The following is a 17729-nucleotide window of genomic DNA, read 5'->3' on the forward strand; positions in this document are numbered from 1 at the left end:
AACACAAACAAACAAACTTTCGCATTTATAATAAATATAAGTAGTATAATGCCCTTAACTGTACCTACATACGATAGTAGTAAATTAAATAAAAACTTGTAAAAAAAACCTCGAAACAACATCCTCTGAAGACTAAAAGCTGGCTCTTCGATCAGGACGCACGCGGCTGCTGATATCAGGATTGTGTACACGAGGTCTGACGCAAGCGAAGAAAACTGAAATTAAATACAAATTTTGAAACCACTATACTTATGTACACTTGTCTTACTTACTTACTTATTATTACATACATAAAAACAACAAATGGCGGCGGCCGATCGTAACATCCACCAGATCACGAAATTCCTAGGCATATTTAGAATACACACACACAAACATCACACCTGTATTCCCAAATGGGGTAGGCAGAGCACACGAAACGTTACCGCTTCGGAACCACTTTTAGCAATTTTAGGTTTTAAGTTTGACAAAAACGGTACAATAGTGACAGGTTGCTAGCCTGTCGCCTACGGTATACCTTAAACCTATATCCTCAGTCGCCTCTTACGACATCCACGGAAGAAATGGAGAGGTGTAATTCTAACCCGAGACCACACGGGGCATATTTAGAATTTACTTATTAAGGGCAACTCATAGCCTAGCAACTAAAATCTTTAAAAATAAAGATTAGCTAGGAATATCATTTAACTAATTGTAAAAAGTTATGAAATAAACAGTTATAATTTTTTTTTTATATCTTTTAATGGTGCCATTTCATGAATTGGCTAAGTGACGTCCGCTGTATCGTTTAAAACTCACCGTTTAACGATTTGCCTAGTGACGTTTAGGCAGATCATGAAATTCCTATCAGGTCAGTGAGTACTTTAGTCCCTAGAGAGTAAAAGTAATTATTTTTTTAATTTACTTCGAGTGACTTACGAGTAGATAAAACTCAAACAGCAAAAATAAGAATGTATGTGGACCATTTTCATGAAGAAAATGTTACGTTCTTAGTCTACGTGGTCTTAGCTCTATGCTTTTTCCGCATAGAAGGTGGCGCCATTCTATTTTTTAACCTTCGACGCAAAAAGATGGGTGTTATAAGTTTGACCGCTATGTGTGTCTGTCTGTGGCACCGTAGCTCTAAACGGGTGGACCGATTTGAATGCGGTTTTTTTTATTTAAGAGCAACTAGCAATGGTTCTAAGACATGTTTTATCGAAATCGATTTAGCCGTTTTTGAGATATTGAACTTTGAAGTGACAAAGTCGGGGGTTTTCCAACTTTTATTGCTTAGGTTATCCATTTGTGTATGGACCATTTCACCGATGCAATTTTGTTATACTTATCTGTGTCTGGTTGGAAATAACTACCGCGAAAATTTTGAAATTGTTGTAGAGCGTAAATCGTAAACGATTAAAATAAATGGATTATTAAAGTTAATATGATGTCGAGCAAAGAACAGGACATAATTGATAATCTTTTGCCGCCGAAATCCAGAAAGTTTTTTTTTTTGATTAAATCTTTTTGTACTAAACTGACTATATTTTTCTCGCAATCGAAGTGAAAAATAGAGTTTACACCACTAGACTAAAAGTCAATACCAACCGTCGGTTAAATAGACACCCTCGCTAAGGCTCGGGTGGGTAACCCACCTCGGGTTTAAATTAGTTTATTTTAGTCCCTCGATAAAAAATAAACTATTTTATTCTCTAGGGATTAAAGTACTTTGTTTTTATTTACTTTGGAAACCCCTAAGCAGCCAACACGGTGTTTTGAAACTGTTGGCTAAATAAATATGCAAGATTCTAAAGCGTCACTTCATACACAATAAAAGAAAAGAAAAAAACCGGCCAAGAGCGTGTCGGACACGCCCGAAATAGGGTTCCGTAGCCAGTACGAAAAAATAAAGTAATATTTATCTAAGGATTTCGTATTTTGTACTGAATATTACAATTAAGACGATTAACTTAAGAATTAACTTCAGACGAAAGTCTTTAACCAATGTGTGTTGCCAGTGATGACATATGGATCCGAGACGTGGTGCTTTACTTTAGGCCTTATAAATAGGCTCAGAGTTGCTCAGCGAGCTATGGAGAGAGCTATGCTTGGGGATACGTAGAAGAACAAGGGTCACCGACATAGCCAAGCGAATTAGCTCGTTGAAGTGGCAATGGGCGGGCCATACTTATAGCACGGAGAGCGGATGGCCGTTGGGGCTGAGTGACGGCTGGCAGATGATGATGATGATGATGATGATTGTAATTTTGAGCAAAACATTTTTTTTTCTCGCATTCAAAGTGAAAAGTAGAGTGTTTAAAGCGAGACTAAACAAACATAATGCCACTCGAACTACTTATAACCACTCTCGCTGTGCTCGGGTGGCTAAACATCTCGTGTCATTATGGCTATTATTATTATTATTATCGAACTCCAGAAAATGGTTATGTTGAAAATAGCCTGAATGGCTTCGAGAAAAGTAGGTATGGTACGGCCGTGCCTTTGTTATTGTTTTGCTCGACTTGGCGGGGCACTGCCGCGCCCCCAGATAACTACCAAACTAACCAGCGTCCCCATGTTGAAGTATACGGGAACGACATCGGCAGTTACACTGATCTGCTGCACACAGAAGTGGAACAGGTATATCGCGTAGGAGATGCGTGCCGGGAACTTCCACAGCCGCAGCGACAGGAACCAGTTCACGGGACCTGCACGGAGAAGGCATAAGCATAGGTCATAGACGAAGGGCTACGAATCAAAGTCAAAGTCAAAATATCTTTATTCAATTTAGGTTAAAACAAGTACTTATGAATGTCAAAAAAAAACTACCACCGGTTTGGAAAAACCTCTGTTGAGAAGAATCCGGCAAGAAACTCAACGAGGTATATTTTTTAAACAGATTTAAACTCGAAACATGTCATCAAGATAAACGATTAAGACGTGAGTTATCCTGATTTATTTAATAAATAGAGCACCTTTTACGCTTAAAAATTGATGATAAGCTTTTTACCCGACTGCGAAGAAGGAGGGTTATTAAACTGTACCTCCATAACCGTGAGCACAAGCGAATATCATCCAGCAGAGAGCCAGCGACCAGCAGGACCGTCTGAAGGAGTTGTTCACGATATCAGCGAGCTGGTTGTCCCAGTCCGACTGCATGCTGGGGTGCACTATACCGATGACGTACATGAATGCACCCAGTGCTAGACTATGCCATACAATCTTCACCCACTGAAAAAAAAACAAATCCCTATGCAAAAACAGAACTATTTTAATGACAAAATCTAGTATAGAGCCTGAGGGCTCTCGTGACGATATCGTTGATATTTACGAATTGTAATCAAGATGCTTCTTAAAAGAATAGGTACTCAAATCAAATGATTACATCATGATTGATTGGATTATTATGATGATTAGATCATGTACCCAAATGGTTGTCTGGAAGAGATTGCTTTAAAGCGGTTGTCTACTCTACCCTGAAAGTCTACCTGATGTGTCTATTTTTTTGTACGGTTTTGTGGTGTGCAATAAAGAATATTTCTATTGTATTGTACCGGTACTCACTTTTTTGTGCATATTTTACTGATATGACAGACATGCTTTCTCAGATAATTTCAGTCGAAATAGTAGGTTCTAGGTTCTTTTTTTCTAGTGCCGAATGCTCGGCATTTAAACCGATTTTCGCCCGAACGTCGAAGTTTGCCTCAAGCTACCGAAATTCGGTTAAACCGAATGTAAAACGAATTTTAGCCCATTCCAAATTAGGTGTTACCGAACGTATCAATTAGCTGAGGCATAGAGACAGCACTCGAAGCTATTATTCATCCAGAAAATAAGATTTTGATAAAAATTTCATTTTTAATACAAGCTTTTTTTGCTGACTGTACCTTTCGTCGACTTTACTTGCATTATCACCCAAACTTCATTTGCATACCAAATTTCAAGTCGATGCCATTAACCGTTGAAAAGTTTCTTCCTGCGGAGACGATCCTGGCCGGACTGATGTCACTACCAGATTATTGTATAGTCACGCAATTTACATAGGTATGCCAAATTTCAAGTCAATCCGACTACTTACAGACAGACAGACAACGGGACAGGTGAAACTAAATAAAAGCTTGTAAAAATACATTTTATTCGGGGAAATGCGTATATGGCAGCGGCCTCAGAAGGCTTATTTGGGTAAAACTATTATTTTGCATAATCACCTGTGGTAATTTAGTCTCCAGACCCCTGCGGGTATGTAAGATGTATCCAAACAGCATGCCGATGATGAAGGGCGGCGACCTCACGAGAGTGTTTTTGTAGTAAAATTGCGTGTAGTTAGCAATTTTCTGTATCGACGCGCTAAAATAGACATACATGGGAGTTCATTACTAAATTGTCTTGCGAAACAGACGTGATTTTACTTTGATCTTGAATACAGTGGCGTAGTGTAGTTGGGGCGGGGGAGGGCGATCCGCCCCGGTCGGCACATTTATGGGGCGGCAAAATACCATAAAATGTAGTGGTTTGTGTGAAGTTCCCAATCCGCACTGGGCGCGCGTGGGAACTACGGCCCAAGTGTTCTCGTTCTAAGAGTGTGCCCCACAGCGGGACGTCTATAGGCTGGGTTGATAATAATTCCACCCTCTCCGGCCGGCTCGATATTATAGTGCAATCCTATGCGCGCGTGAATCATCTTTTCACGAACCACTGTTACAAGTAATTGACATTTTAGAAGAAAACAGTGTCTCGGCCGGAAAGGGATAACAAAAAAAAATGTCGCACCTACGATTCGGACCGATTAGAATGAGTACCCAAGAGTACCCTAAATAAGGGGGCGGTAAAAAAAAATCCGCCCGGGCGGCTGAGACCCACGCACGCCACTGTTTGAATTTCTTTCGCCAAGGACAAGATATTTTGAGTTTTGAGACAATTATTACAATGCCAAATAAGTTTCTGTTAAGTTTTATTACAAGCTGAATACAAGCTGCGCAAATTTTTATTAAAATCAAGCGCCCCCCCCTAAAATCGAAAAATTTGAAAAAAATTAGGATGGTAGTAAGTATATCAAACTTGCAAGGAAAACTATAACGGTTAAGTTTTCTTGAGAATTATTAGTAGTTTAAGAGTAAATTGCAGCCTAAGGTATAAAATATACCTAAACTTAGAATATTCCGTACAAAATACGAAATCCTTAGAAAAATATTACTTAATTTATTCGTAATGGCTACGGAACCCTATTTCGGGGGTGTTCGACACGCTCTTGGTCGGTTTTTTATTAACTGCACTTGCATTGCCATCCAACTGTATTATGCGTACCAAATTGCAGTCAATACGACCACTGCCAATGGGTCAAAATTAACTTGCAAGAATAAGACAATCGCTCAGTTCCGCGTACAGTGACCCGCAATATGGCTGGATTAACTAACGTTTTTCAACTTTGAATGAAGCATAGTTCTCATAGATTTTAAAAGTAATATCTACCCACGAGCTTCTGTCGAAAACGGGGAAGGGTAAATGGCGCAAAAGGCGAAGGCTGCGGCGAGGGAGGCGAGCAGGGCGGCGGCGAGCGCGGCCCACGCGGCGCGGCGGCTGCCCAGCACCCAGAACAGCACCAGCGGGGACACCACGTGCAGCTGCATGTCCGCCGACAGGTACCAGGACGCGGACACGCACTGAAATAACAACAGACTTGGATAGTCTAGCCGTAGTTTTGACCCATAGCATAGTAAAAGAGGAGCAGTATGCACACCCCGACCCTTGGCCCACAGATTGAAAAACACTGCCTACGAAACGCAGCGCCATCAAGCGGCGTTGATCGGAACTAATTCAAGTCAACAGCTGTCAGCCTCGTCTCGTAACGGTTTATATCAATGTTATGGAAAAGAAATAAGAAACAAACAAAGATGCCATTTACCCGACCATAGACATTTAGTGATGTGGAAACTTAAAACCTAGTGCAAAATCATTCTGTTTAGTAAATCGATTAATTTATTAATTGAATAGATCAAAGTGTTATTTGCCAATTTTATTATTTACAATATTTGATTTATTTCCAAAAACTGTTTATTCTATTATAATAGCAGTAACTATTTTTTTTTTAAATTTTAACGTAAGTAAATAAAAATCGCCTATGAGATCGAGCATTAATCGATTTTCAAAATGTCAAATTGTCCACCATCTCTACGCTACCACAGAATAAGTAATAGTACAAGTACAGAAGTTTCACTGCCGTACAAAAGTGACGTTTAGGCATAAGAATCGTGCCTACTGTATGCTTCTCTGTCTATCGCATAACTCGTGTTCACTCGCACGCGTTGAGTCGCACTGAATCGCCTCAACGTTGGGAGGCCCGGTATGTACTTGTAGCTCGGCGGCGGAATGGCCTAGTGACACCCCCCTGACGCTACGTCTGTGCTACTACGGATTATACCCATGTTTCCTTTTCATTCAAGAAATAACGTCAGATTTTGACGAAGATTTTTCAAATAAAAATTAAATATTGAAATCAATGATTTTTGGTGAAAAAAGTGATTACACGTCTAGTTCAAGGACACGAATTATAGATAAATGTGTTATTGATGCGATCCACTGGGTGTTTATACAATAATTTTGATAAAATTGGTTTGTTTTCTTTGTATGAATTGGATTGATGTAAACTATATAATGTTTTTCCTTTATTCTTTTTCTTTCTTTTAATACTTACTATTTCATGCACATTGATGAAGTTCTGTATAAACAGCAGCGCGCTCCACCAGTAGCGGCGGCAGCGGCCAACCAGCTCAGCCAAGACGCGGCAGTCAGGTCCATCAGCCACCTGCAGCAGCGACGCTTGCAGCAGCACTGCAGCCGCCAGCAGCGGGAACAGACGCAGGAACCGGCTCAGGTAGAACCAGGGCAGGCTCCGCAGCAACGACGCTGGAAAGGGACTCAATAACAATATAGATAATAGGTGCCTATTGTAGGCGGTAAATAACTAAGAATAAATAATAAATAATAGTACATTACTGTAGAGGCCGGGAAGTAGGGGGTTGGCGCGTAAGCAAATATAGGATAGGGATGCGAGGCCGGCAACCCCACGTTCCGGCCGTGGCTTGTATAGTGCTTTTCTCAAACATAACATGAAATAAAATAAAAAAAACAAGAAATCAAGCTGGCGGGGCGCTAGTCTGGTTGCCCTGTTGTGTGCGCGCGTGTCGCGCTGGCTGCTGGCGGCGGACGGCTGCAGGCGGTGGTGCTGGGTGTGGGCGCGCGCCGTGCGTGTCGCAGAGCGCACGTTGAATGAAACAAAACACGGTTGCATTGCCGGCCAGCGGCCTGCAAAGTTGTATTTAATAGTAGATTATTGTCGTGGCCTGGAAGTACCTAGGCAATTGCTGGCCGAGTATTAAACGGACGAGCTTGTGAGTCCGTTTAACTAAGACGAAGCCAGCAATTGCTATTCCAGCCGAGACTAATATAAAGCTTTTCTCAAAAATGGTGAATAATTCTGAAATAGAATAAACTTTTTCTCAAAATATATTAAGAAATTTAATTTTATTCCAATATTTTTCTTATGCATTCCCGCCATTTTTCAATAAAAATAAACTGCAGGTGTATGTTTCCACCGAAAACACCACAAGCTATTTCAGACCCAATAGAAAAAGTCCGGAGTTCCAACAAAATATCTGATACCGGCCATTAGACTTGGCTGTATACGACTTGTGCCAACATTTACATGGCCTTTTTAAAAAAAAATTGTGACTGATTGCAGGCGAACTAATTTATTATTGTCGAGCTAGCGCGCCTGCAATCTTTTTAACTTTTTAATTTTTCGCTGACCATAAACTATGCACTTCACCTTCTGATATGTAAAGAATAATGTCAACTTTTACGGACATTTTGAGAAAAAAATATGGACGACCAGATGGCCAAGTGGTTAGAGAGCCTGACTACGAAGCTTGAGGCCCCGGGTTCGATTCCCGGCCAGGGCAGATATTTTTATGAATAATACGAATGTTTGTTCTCGGGTCTTGGATGTTTAATATGTATTTAAGTATGTATTTATCGATATAAGCACAGAGATATAAGTATGTTTTTTCCGTTGCCTAGTATCCATAGTATACATAAGCTTTGCTTATTTAGGGACTAGGTCAACTGGTGTCAAATTATTATTAAATAAGACAGGAATGGTATCGAAAATACAAACTGAGACATGGATGCACAGAAAAACCAGAAAAAGAGACCAGCGCTGGGAATCGAACCCAGGTCCTCAGCAATCCGTGCTGAGTGCTATAACCCCTACACCACCGCTGGACAGGAATTTAGACACGAATTTTTCCTATGCATACATATCTCAGGTTGCTTATTTCTACTACGCTACTTATGCAGCAGCACTAGCGACATCTATGTTTTCGCTCTCATCGAGAGACGTCACATTCTATCGGAACAACCGCTCACCCAGACAAGAGATGTCGCTACTAAGCAATCAAATTATGATTGGTTATTTGGAGTCTTTTTGTATTTTTTATTTCAACTCCAAATTTGTTACTTTTACGGGTATCCCGTGAAACCATATCGAAAATACAAACTGAGACATGGATGCACAGAAAAACCAGAAAAAGAGACCAGCGCTGGGAATCGAACCCAGGTCCTCAGCAATCCGTGCTGCGTGCTATAACCCCTACACCACCGCTGGACAGGAATTTAGTGCTGCTGCATAAGTAGCGTAGTAGAAATAAGCAACCTGAGATATGTATGCATAGGAAAAATTAGTGTCTAAATTCCTGTCCAGCGGTGGTGTAGGGGTTATAGCACGCAGCACGGATTGCTGAGGACCTGGGTTCGATTCCCAGCGCTGGTCTCTTTTTCTGGTTTTTCTGTGCATCCATGTCTCAGTTTGTATTTTCGATATGGTTTCACGGGATACCCGTAAAGTAACAAATTTGGAGTTGAAATAAAAATACAAAAAGACTCCAAATAACCAATCAGGAATTGTAACTGCGTTAGAAAAATGGCCTTGCGTGTCCTAGTAGGCGGGGCTTAAAAACCGTGTTCTGCGCGTCATTTGTCGTGCATCTGACATTGCATCATACGTACGCTTCTTAACTTACTATTTATTCGTTGGTAAATAAGGAATTACGAACGAGTCTAATAGAAGCCTGAAGTCAAATACTATATTAGACTAAGAGCTTTAATAACGATCGTAATTCAGTACCGCCAGTGTGACATACAATTTGTAAGTGAAATTGTATACTTATAAGACAAATAATATATATGACAATTAAACGAAATTATAAATCTAATACTTACCTTTAAACAAGCAATTCTTGTATATTGTGTGACAAACAATGTTTTTCATCACATTTAATTTTGTAAGTGAAATTGTATACTCGTATTTATAAGACAAATAGTAATACGAGTATATATAACAATTAACGGAATTATAGATCTAATACCTTTAAACGAGCAATTCTTGGGTGTGTGAGTATATATACATTTATACATTTAAAACGGAAAAACCGAGTACCTACTGCCTTTTCGCAACGTAACGTTTGGCAACCTGTTTAATTTCGCAAACTCTAACACTGTAAATATTTCAGGAATTATATCAGGGCTATCGTGTAAAACCCCTTAGATTAGGTTAGTTTTATAAAAATCCTGAAATATTTACAGTTTCAGAAATATTAAACAGTTGGGAAATAAAAAGTTGCGAAATGAAACAGGTTATTCGCCGAAACATTAGTAAACCCGGAAAAGCGGTTTTCCGGGACGAAAAACCGATTTAGCTTGGTCTACGAATAATTCGTAGAGCTTGGTCCTATTTCTTGAAAAACGGTTGTTACCGAGTTTTAGTCCGAGCAAAGCTCGGTCGCCCAGGTGCTTAATGCTGTTGCTGATGTTAACACGTCAACAAGGAAAACTGTCCATCCGGAATATCGTCAAAAATAAATGCTCTTGGTAAAATTCAGAAATTGGCCGTAAGAAATAATTCAGACCATTTTTATTTTACTCAGAAAAATTACCATTTGTTTGTAAGTATACTTCACCTGAAATAACGTATTGATCTTAAATCATTAAAAAAATCAATACTGTAGGAGTGAACTAAAAAAAAATCTTACATTGTGTCATTTTGCTGAAACTCGTGTACACAAGCAGCAGGCCGCTCATAGTAAAGAACGAGTCTACTGCGATATCAGCTGAATAAATCCATAACCCTTGCATATTGTATTTCCACTGCGAAACAAAATGTTACAAGCCTTTAGTGCTGATTTACACAATGCTGGTAAAACCTTGTCAGTAAAATTACCGGGCCGTTAATAATAATAACAAGTTACAAGTCCATATATCGAAAATACAAATTGAAACATAGATGCACAGAAAAACCAGAAAAAGAGACCAGCGCTGGGAATCGAACCCAGGTCCTCAGCATTCCGTGCTGCGTGCCATACCCCTACACTACCACTGGACAGGAGTACAGACACGAATGTTTCCTATGCACCACATTTATCTAAGCTTGTTTGTTTCTTATTTAGTCACTTAAGCAGAGACACCGGCGACATCTCTGTTTTAGCCCTCATCGAGAAACTTTAAACATTCCATTGGAACTAACCGCTCACCCGGACAAGAGATGTCGCTATTGCAATCAAATTTAGGTTAAGTCAAATTAAGATTTCAATCTTTTTCGATATGGATTTTACGGGATGACCGTAAAAGTAACATGGAGTTGAAATAAAAAATACAAAAAGACTAAAACCAATCTTAAGTTACAAGTCATCAATCGAGCGCCACAAGGGCTGTTACGATTTTACTGGCATCGTGTATGTAAATCGGGTACACTACATAAATACGAAAAGGAAAGGATACGGAAGGAAAAGGTTAGATTGGTCTAAAAAAGGAGTAACTGTTATTCATTTTGAGCAATATGACCCAAGGTTACTCCGCGCATTTAAGGCGCTACGCGCCTTGAAGCAATTCTAACCTAACCTAACCTATGCGGGTTAATTTACCTAAATTGATTGATATTAATTCAAGATTCGATATACAAGATTCCAATTATTAAAACCACGAAGTTTATTTTGCCGAATGTCATATTTCCGAATTAGCGATGTCATTTCGGAAATTTAATAATCGGAATACTGTACGTCGGGCCAATAACATTTCGCGTTTTTCATTCTTCGGAGTTTTAAAAATCGGATAATAAAAAAAAACATATTTTAAAATTCGGAAAAATAAATTTCGTGTTTTTAAGTAATCGGAATTATATGTCTTAGGAATTGTGAAAATCGGAGTTTTGAAAATCGGAATTAAATATTTTGGAGTATTTGGGTGTTCTCATGTAAATCAGTACAGTCGAGGAAACTGAACCACGAACCACTGTGGAACTTTTTTTACTTTCTTTCACACACACAATCATTTTTAGGGTTCCGTAGCCAAAATGACAAAAACGGAACCCTTATAGTTTCGCCATGTCTGTCTTGTCTGTCTGTCTGTCCATCCGTGGCTTTTCTCAGGGGATATCAATGCTAGAAAGCTGTAATTTTGCACTGAATATTATATGTAAGCTATGCCGACAAAATGGTACAAAAAAAAAAAAAAATTATTTTTTTTAGAGCCATAAACGTAAAGTGGGGGTTATTTTTTTATCATCCAACCTTGTGGTGTGGGGTATTGTTGGATAGGTATTTTAAAACCATTAGGGGGGTTGCTAAATTGAATTTTCGATTCAGTGATTTGTTTGCAAAATATTCAACTTTAAAGTGAAAGCTTTCATTAAAATCGAGCGTCCCCCCTCTTAAATCTAAACTGGTGGGTGGAAAAATTTGAAAAAATTCAGGATGGTAGGAAGTATATCAAACTTACAAGGAAAACTATAACGGTTAAGTTTTCTTGAGAATTATTAGTAGTTTAAGAGTAAATAGCAGCCTAAGGTAAATAATATACCTAAACTTGCAATATTCCGTACAAAATACGAAATCCTTAGAAAAATATTTTGTACTTAATTTCTTCGTAATGGCTACGGAACCCTATTTCGGGCGTGTCCGACATGCTTTTGGCCGGTTTTTTTCTCATAAGGATCGATAGATATACGAGTATTAAGAAGGCAAGATTAGGTAATATAACACCTACCTCGATTTTCTCCAGGTCATTGACAACATACATGGGGATATCAAAATGGATGACAAAATGGTGATAAACGACGATCATTAAGGTCGACAGGGAGCGGATGCCGTCCAGGCAGTCCAGCGCCCTGGGCTTGTCGAATGTCAGCAGCCGGCGCGTGTTGGAGTACAGAGAGCAGGTGCGGTATATCTCGTTGGCCTGCTCTGGAGCTGTAGGAGGAAACAATAACTGTTTACAATCGATACACATTTCATAGAGAAACGAAATGACTCATCGAAATGAATCATAATGATAATGAATGATGAATTAATTAAATTATAAGTTCGTTCTGTCAATGATATAGTCTTTGGCAGAGTCGTTGGAGGAATTCAATATCATGTTAAGTGACTTCTGTATGTTTTTAACGATTAAGAATAATAAAATAAAACATTAAACAAAAAAACAACTTAAACCTATACCTACAAACTAAGGCTTAATCATCTAAACTATAAACTAAGCTACATTACACTAAGTCATCCGCAACATGCTTCGTCATAAAAACTAACCTAAAACCCTCCCTCGTGCATCGTACCCGGCTCAAACGTCCCCATAATACCAGCAGCGTTACCCCGCTGAATGGGAATGGAGACCTGTTGCACCAAGTACGAGCCAGAGCGAGGGTCGGAGCCCCTATCCTGTATGTCTTCTGTGTCTCCCAAGAGGTGGGTCTTAAAATGAACATCCGCATCATCATACCAGCCATAGGATGTCCACTGTTGGATATAAGTCTCCCCCAAGAACCTCCAGTTGCTTCGGTTGGAAGCGGCCTAATCCATGGCTTTAACCAAGGTTATCCATTATCTTGTTGGTAGACGTCTTACGCTCTGCTTATCGATTCACAGTCTCTATTCGAGAACTTTTCGGTCTCAACGGCCATCTGTTTGCCGTGCTATATGGCCTGCCCATTGCCAACGAGCTACTCGTAATTCGCTTGGCTATGTCAGTTATCGTTGGGTACTGTATACTCCAGGTTGTTCACCACTATGTTTTTCTTCTACTAATTGTCCAGATAGGCAGGTCCAATTTCGATAAAGAGGTCGCCTTGGATGGGCAGCGTTAGGGACACTTTGTGATGCAGCCTTGAAGACTAGAGTCTTCAACCAGTGCGTGTTGTCAGTGATTACCGATGGGTAGGTTATGTGTGGTCCTTGACTGTTGGCCTCTTGGAGAGGCTCAGAATCACGCAACGAGCTAAGGAGAGAGCTATGCTTAGAGTTACTTTGTGCGTTCTGCCACGCAACGATCGATTCTAATCCGGAATACCTACGGATAATCGCGGAAAAACTAAAGAAACCGACATAGAAGTAAAGTAACCGGAAGACAAAGCATTGGCAGACCTCCCACTAGACTGACGAGCGACATTGCAAGAGTTGCGGACAACCACGAGGATGCAAGTGGCAAGTTATCCATTGTGGCGCTCTAAGAGGGAGGCCTTTGATCAATAGTGGGTGTCTTGCAGCTGTTGATGATGATGATGTTGACGATAAATAAATTAAGGCTTACCCCGTCTCAATATGAATATGTGTCGCAATTCGTACGCTGTGCTGATGAGAGTCAATATTCCGAGCACTGAGAAAACAATCCTGGAATTGAAATACAGTGATTATTTGATTGTATGTCTATACTACTTGTACACATACATGTAAGTAAACATATATTGGTATCGCATACCCCGATCAGGACAATTGAATTGATCTACAGTTGCTTACTAATTTCAAGGACAAAACATCTATCATTGGCTTGGCTTACACGGCTACATAATCGGCTGCGACGATAGGCTTGTCCTGCGGCAGTCGGCAGTACTGCTCCGTGTAGTTGAAGCCGACGACAGGGTGCGCAGTGTAGGGCGCCAGCACTGCCTCCACGGCGCACGACTTGGGAACACACACAGCTAGAGACAGGAATTTTCCAGCGTACTTCTGCACCAGAGCCTCAGGCAATTCCACTTCCGTCCAGGTCACATTCTCTGATACTGAGACGCCGGTCAAGGATGGTATCCTGACAGTAGGAGGCGTCAACGGAGCTTGGATCATGCAGTATTTCCCTTGGATGTTGTTGCCAGGGAAGTCTTGGTTTATGGCCAGGCATTGGTGGTAGTTGCCCAAGCTGGCCAAGTTTCCAACGAGCAGACCTTCAGGAGCGTGGAAGCTGGCATCGTAAACTGTAAGGAGGAAGAAAATAGAGATGATGACACCAATCAATTGACGTATTTTTATGCTATAATAATGATAAAGGTGGTAGGACCTTGTGCAAGGTCCGCCCGGATTGCTACCACCATCTTGCTCGCTAACCCTGCCGTAAAGCAGCAGTGCTTGCACTGTTGTGTTTCGGCGTGGAGAGTAAGACAGCCGGTGAAATTACTGGCACTTGAGGTATCCCATCTTAGGCCTCTAGGTTGGCAACGCATCTACAATCCCTTTGGTGTTGCAGGTGTCTTTGGGCGGTGGTGATCTCTTACCATCAGGAGACCCACTTGCTCGTTTGCCATCCAGTCGAATAAAAAAAAACATTTCAGGCACCATGACGCATATATTAAATACATATCTTATTGTCCCACTACTGACATATAATTAATATAAAATTGGTCAAGTGCGAGTCGGACTCGTACATGAAGGGTTCCGTAAACAGTTCAGTACCTAAGTTTTTCTTAAAATTCTTCTAATATAAGCTTTTTTTGCTGACTGTACTTTATGCCCCTGGTTACCAAAGTACCTACTCGTCAAGACGAATCAAATCAAACGAGTCCAAACTCGATGCGGTCGTGTCGTTTATCACAGTTCCTATGGTCACCCGCTAGCTTTATCATCATATCAACTCCATGTTATAATAATATTGCATTGTCATCTGATTTATACATGCGTGTAAAATTTCAGCTCAATAGGTTGAAGATATCCACTTCAAATTTGAGTTGAAAGATTCCACCTGAACAAACATAGTTACATATGAGGTTACATACCTACTCTTATTACACTGCAAATAAATATAATGCTTGTAATAAGTTTTTGTTAAAAAAAATCATTTTTAATAAGTACTTACAAGCTTTTTGCCGAATGCACTTTTAGTTGACTGTACTTGCATTGTCATCTAAACTACATATACAGCGCTGGCTGCAGCGCTGCTCGGTACAGCTCGTCGCCGAACAAGTCGTCAGCGCTGAGATATAACTGAGAAGGCACTTACAGTCAGCCCGCCTCATGCCGGCCAGCTGACGCGCGCACAGCGCCGGCTGCAGCGCTGCTCGGTACAGCTCGTCGTCAAACAAGTCGTCAGCGCTGAGATATAACTGAGAAGGCACTTACAGTCAGCCCGCCTCATGCCGGCCAGCTGACGCGCGCACAGCGCCGGCTGCAGCGCTGCTCGGTACAGCTCGTCGTCGAACAAGTCGTCAGCGCTGAGATATAACTGAGAAGGCACTTACAGTCAGCCCGCCTCATGCCGGCCAGCTGCCGCGCGCACAGCGCCGGCTGCAGCGCTGCTCGGTACAGCTCGTCGTCGAACAAGTCGTCAGCGCTGAGATATAACTGAGAAGCACTTACAGTCAGCCCGCCTCATGCCGGCCAGCTGACGCGCGCACAGCGCCGGCTGCAGCGCTGCTCGGTACAGCTCGTCGTCGAACAAGTCGTCAGCGCTGAGATATAACTGAGAAGGCACTTACAGTCAGCCCGCCTCATGCCGGCCAGCTGACGCGCGCACAGCGCCGGCTGCAGCGCTGCTCGTACAGCTCGTCGTCGAACAAGTCGTCAGCGCTGAGATATAACTGAGAAGGCACTTACAGTCAGCCCGCCTCATGCCGGCCAGCTGACGCGCGCACAGCGCCGGCTGCAGCGCTGCTCGGTACAGCTCGTCGTCGAACAAGTCGTCAGCGCTGAGATATAACTGAGAAGGCACTTACAGTCAGCCCGCCTCATGCCGGCCAGCTGACGCGCGCACAGCGCCGGCTGCAGCGCTGCTCGGTACAGCTCGTCGTCGAACAAGTCGTCAGCGCTGAGATATAACTGAGAAGGCACTTACAGTCAGCCCGCCTCATGCCGGCCAGCTGACGCGCGCACAGCGCCGGCTGCAGCGCTGCTCGGTACAGCTCGTCGTCGAACAAGTCGTCAGCGCTGAGATATAACTGAGAAGGCACTTACAGTCAGCCCGCCTCATGCCGGCCAGCTGACGCGCGCACAGCGCCGGCTGCAGCGCTGCTCGGTACAGCTCGTCGTCGAACAAGTCGTCAGCGCTGAGATATAACTGAGAAGGCACTTACAGTCAGCCCGCCTCATGCCGGCCAGCTGACGCGCGCACAGCGCCGGCTGCAGCGCTGCTCGGTACAGCTCGTCGTCGAACAAGTCGTCAGCGCTGAGATATAACTGAGAAGGCACTTACAGTCAGCCCGCCTCATGCCGGCCAGCTGACGCGCGCACAGCGCCGGCTGCAGCGCTGCTCGGTACAGCTCGTCGTCGAAGAAGTCGTCAGCGCTGAGATATAACTGAGAAGGCACTTACAGTCAGCCCGCCTCATGCCGGCCAGCTGACGCGCGCACAGCGCCGGCTGCAGCGCTGCTCGGTACAGCTCGTCGTCGAACAAGTCGTCAGCGCTGAGATATAACTGAGAAGGCACTTACAGTCAGCCCGCCTCATGCCGGCCAGCTGACGCGCGCACAGCGCCGGCTGCAGCGCTGCTCGGTACAGCTCGTCGTCGAACAAGTCGTCAGCGCTGAGATATAACTGAGAAGGCACTTACAGTCAGCCCGCCTCATGCCGGCCAGCTGGCGCGCGCACAGCGCCGGCTGCAGCGCTGCTCGGTACAGCTCGTCGTCGAACACGTCAGCGCTGCCCGTGCCCAACACGCCAAACAGGAACAACACAGTACGCATCATGATATCGCATTTACAGTAAAACAAACACACGTTATGTGTTCTTTAGGCTGAACACTTTTGAACCAGTACACAGATATTTTAAAATCAATCCAGAATTACCTATATTCGCAGTAGTATTAGCATTTACGAAACTGAAAATAAAATATGTTTTAACTCGTTAGATACGCTTTAAGTATGCGTGAAGCCACCGTGAAGCTAATATTTTAACTAGATTGTCTGCCGTTATGGATCGTTATATATATGCCGATCGGAGGAAAACCGAAACTCTTTTTCTCAAGTGGCGTGATGCGAAAATTTCTGAGCTTTTTACAGCATAACTATAAAATCAGTATATAACAAAATGTAGTGCAATTATGGTGATCGTAGAATAGTAGATTGGATAACAAGAGCATAAAACGACCCATTTTACCCGAGGCGGTATGGCGAGGGTGGATAGACACGTCGAGGGGAAAATGGGTTTAATGCTCAAGTTTACACTGCTTTTCAGTTCGATTGAGAGAAAATTAAATAGTAACAGTGGAACAATTGCTTACTTACTAGTAGGTGCCTTTATTATTCATGCATTGCTATATAATTATATTTTTTTAGTTTTATTGATTTATTTGATTGATTTGATTGATTTTTAGTTTTACATAAAATTATAATTATAAAAAATACATAGAAAGTTTTTTGTTTGTGCGGTCTTAGACGAAAATTTTACTTTATGCACTAGAGCATGAAAAGTCATTTTATTTCGCCTAGATCCAGCATAAATACCAGGTTA

The 17729-nt window shown here is 42.1% G+C and overlaps 1 protein-coding gene across 5 annotated transcripts in view; it reads right to left on the reverse strand.

Moving 5' to 3' along the window:
* Positions 1–17405, reverse strand: part of LOC141442914 (O-acyltransferase like protein-like) — a 37991-nt gene extending 20586 nt beyond the window's left edge. For 2 of the 5 annotated variants that reach the window (XM_074108081.1, XM_074108085.1), the window contains exons 1-6: positions 16831–17405; positions 13855–14266; positions 13609–13688; positions 12073–12275; positions 10065–10179; positions 6671–6882 (exon numbers count right to left, since the gene is read on the reverse strand). In XM_074108081.1, the coding sequence (XP_073964182.1) occupies positions 6671–6882; positions 10065–10179; positions 12073–12275; positions 13609–13688; positions 13855–14266; positions 16831–16966 (1158 nt within the window). In that variant the 5' untranslated portion in view covers positions 16967–17405. Of the gene's footprint in view, positions 1–6670; positions 6883–10064; positions 10180–12072; positions 12276–13608; positions 13689–13854; positions 14267–15404; positions 15612–16830 lie in introns of those variants that run through there. The other 3 variants (XM_074108083.1, XM_074108086.1, XM_074108084.1) reach the window with 3 other exon arrangements.
* Positions 17406–17729: the final 324 nt, after the last annotated feature.

Source organism: Choristoneura fumiferana, chromosome 26 (assembly GCF_025370935.1).
Source record: "Choristoneura fumiferana chromosome 26, NRCan_CFum_1, whole genome shotgun sequence".
Lineage (NCBI taxonomy): Eukaryota > Metazoa > Arthropoda > Insecta > Lepidoptera > Tortricidae > Choristoneura > Choristoneura fumiferana.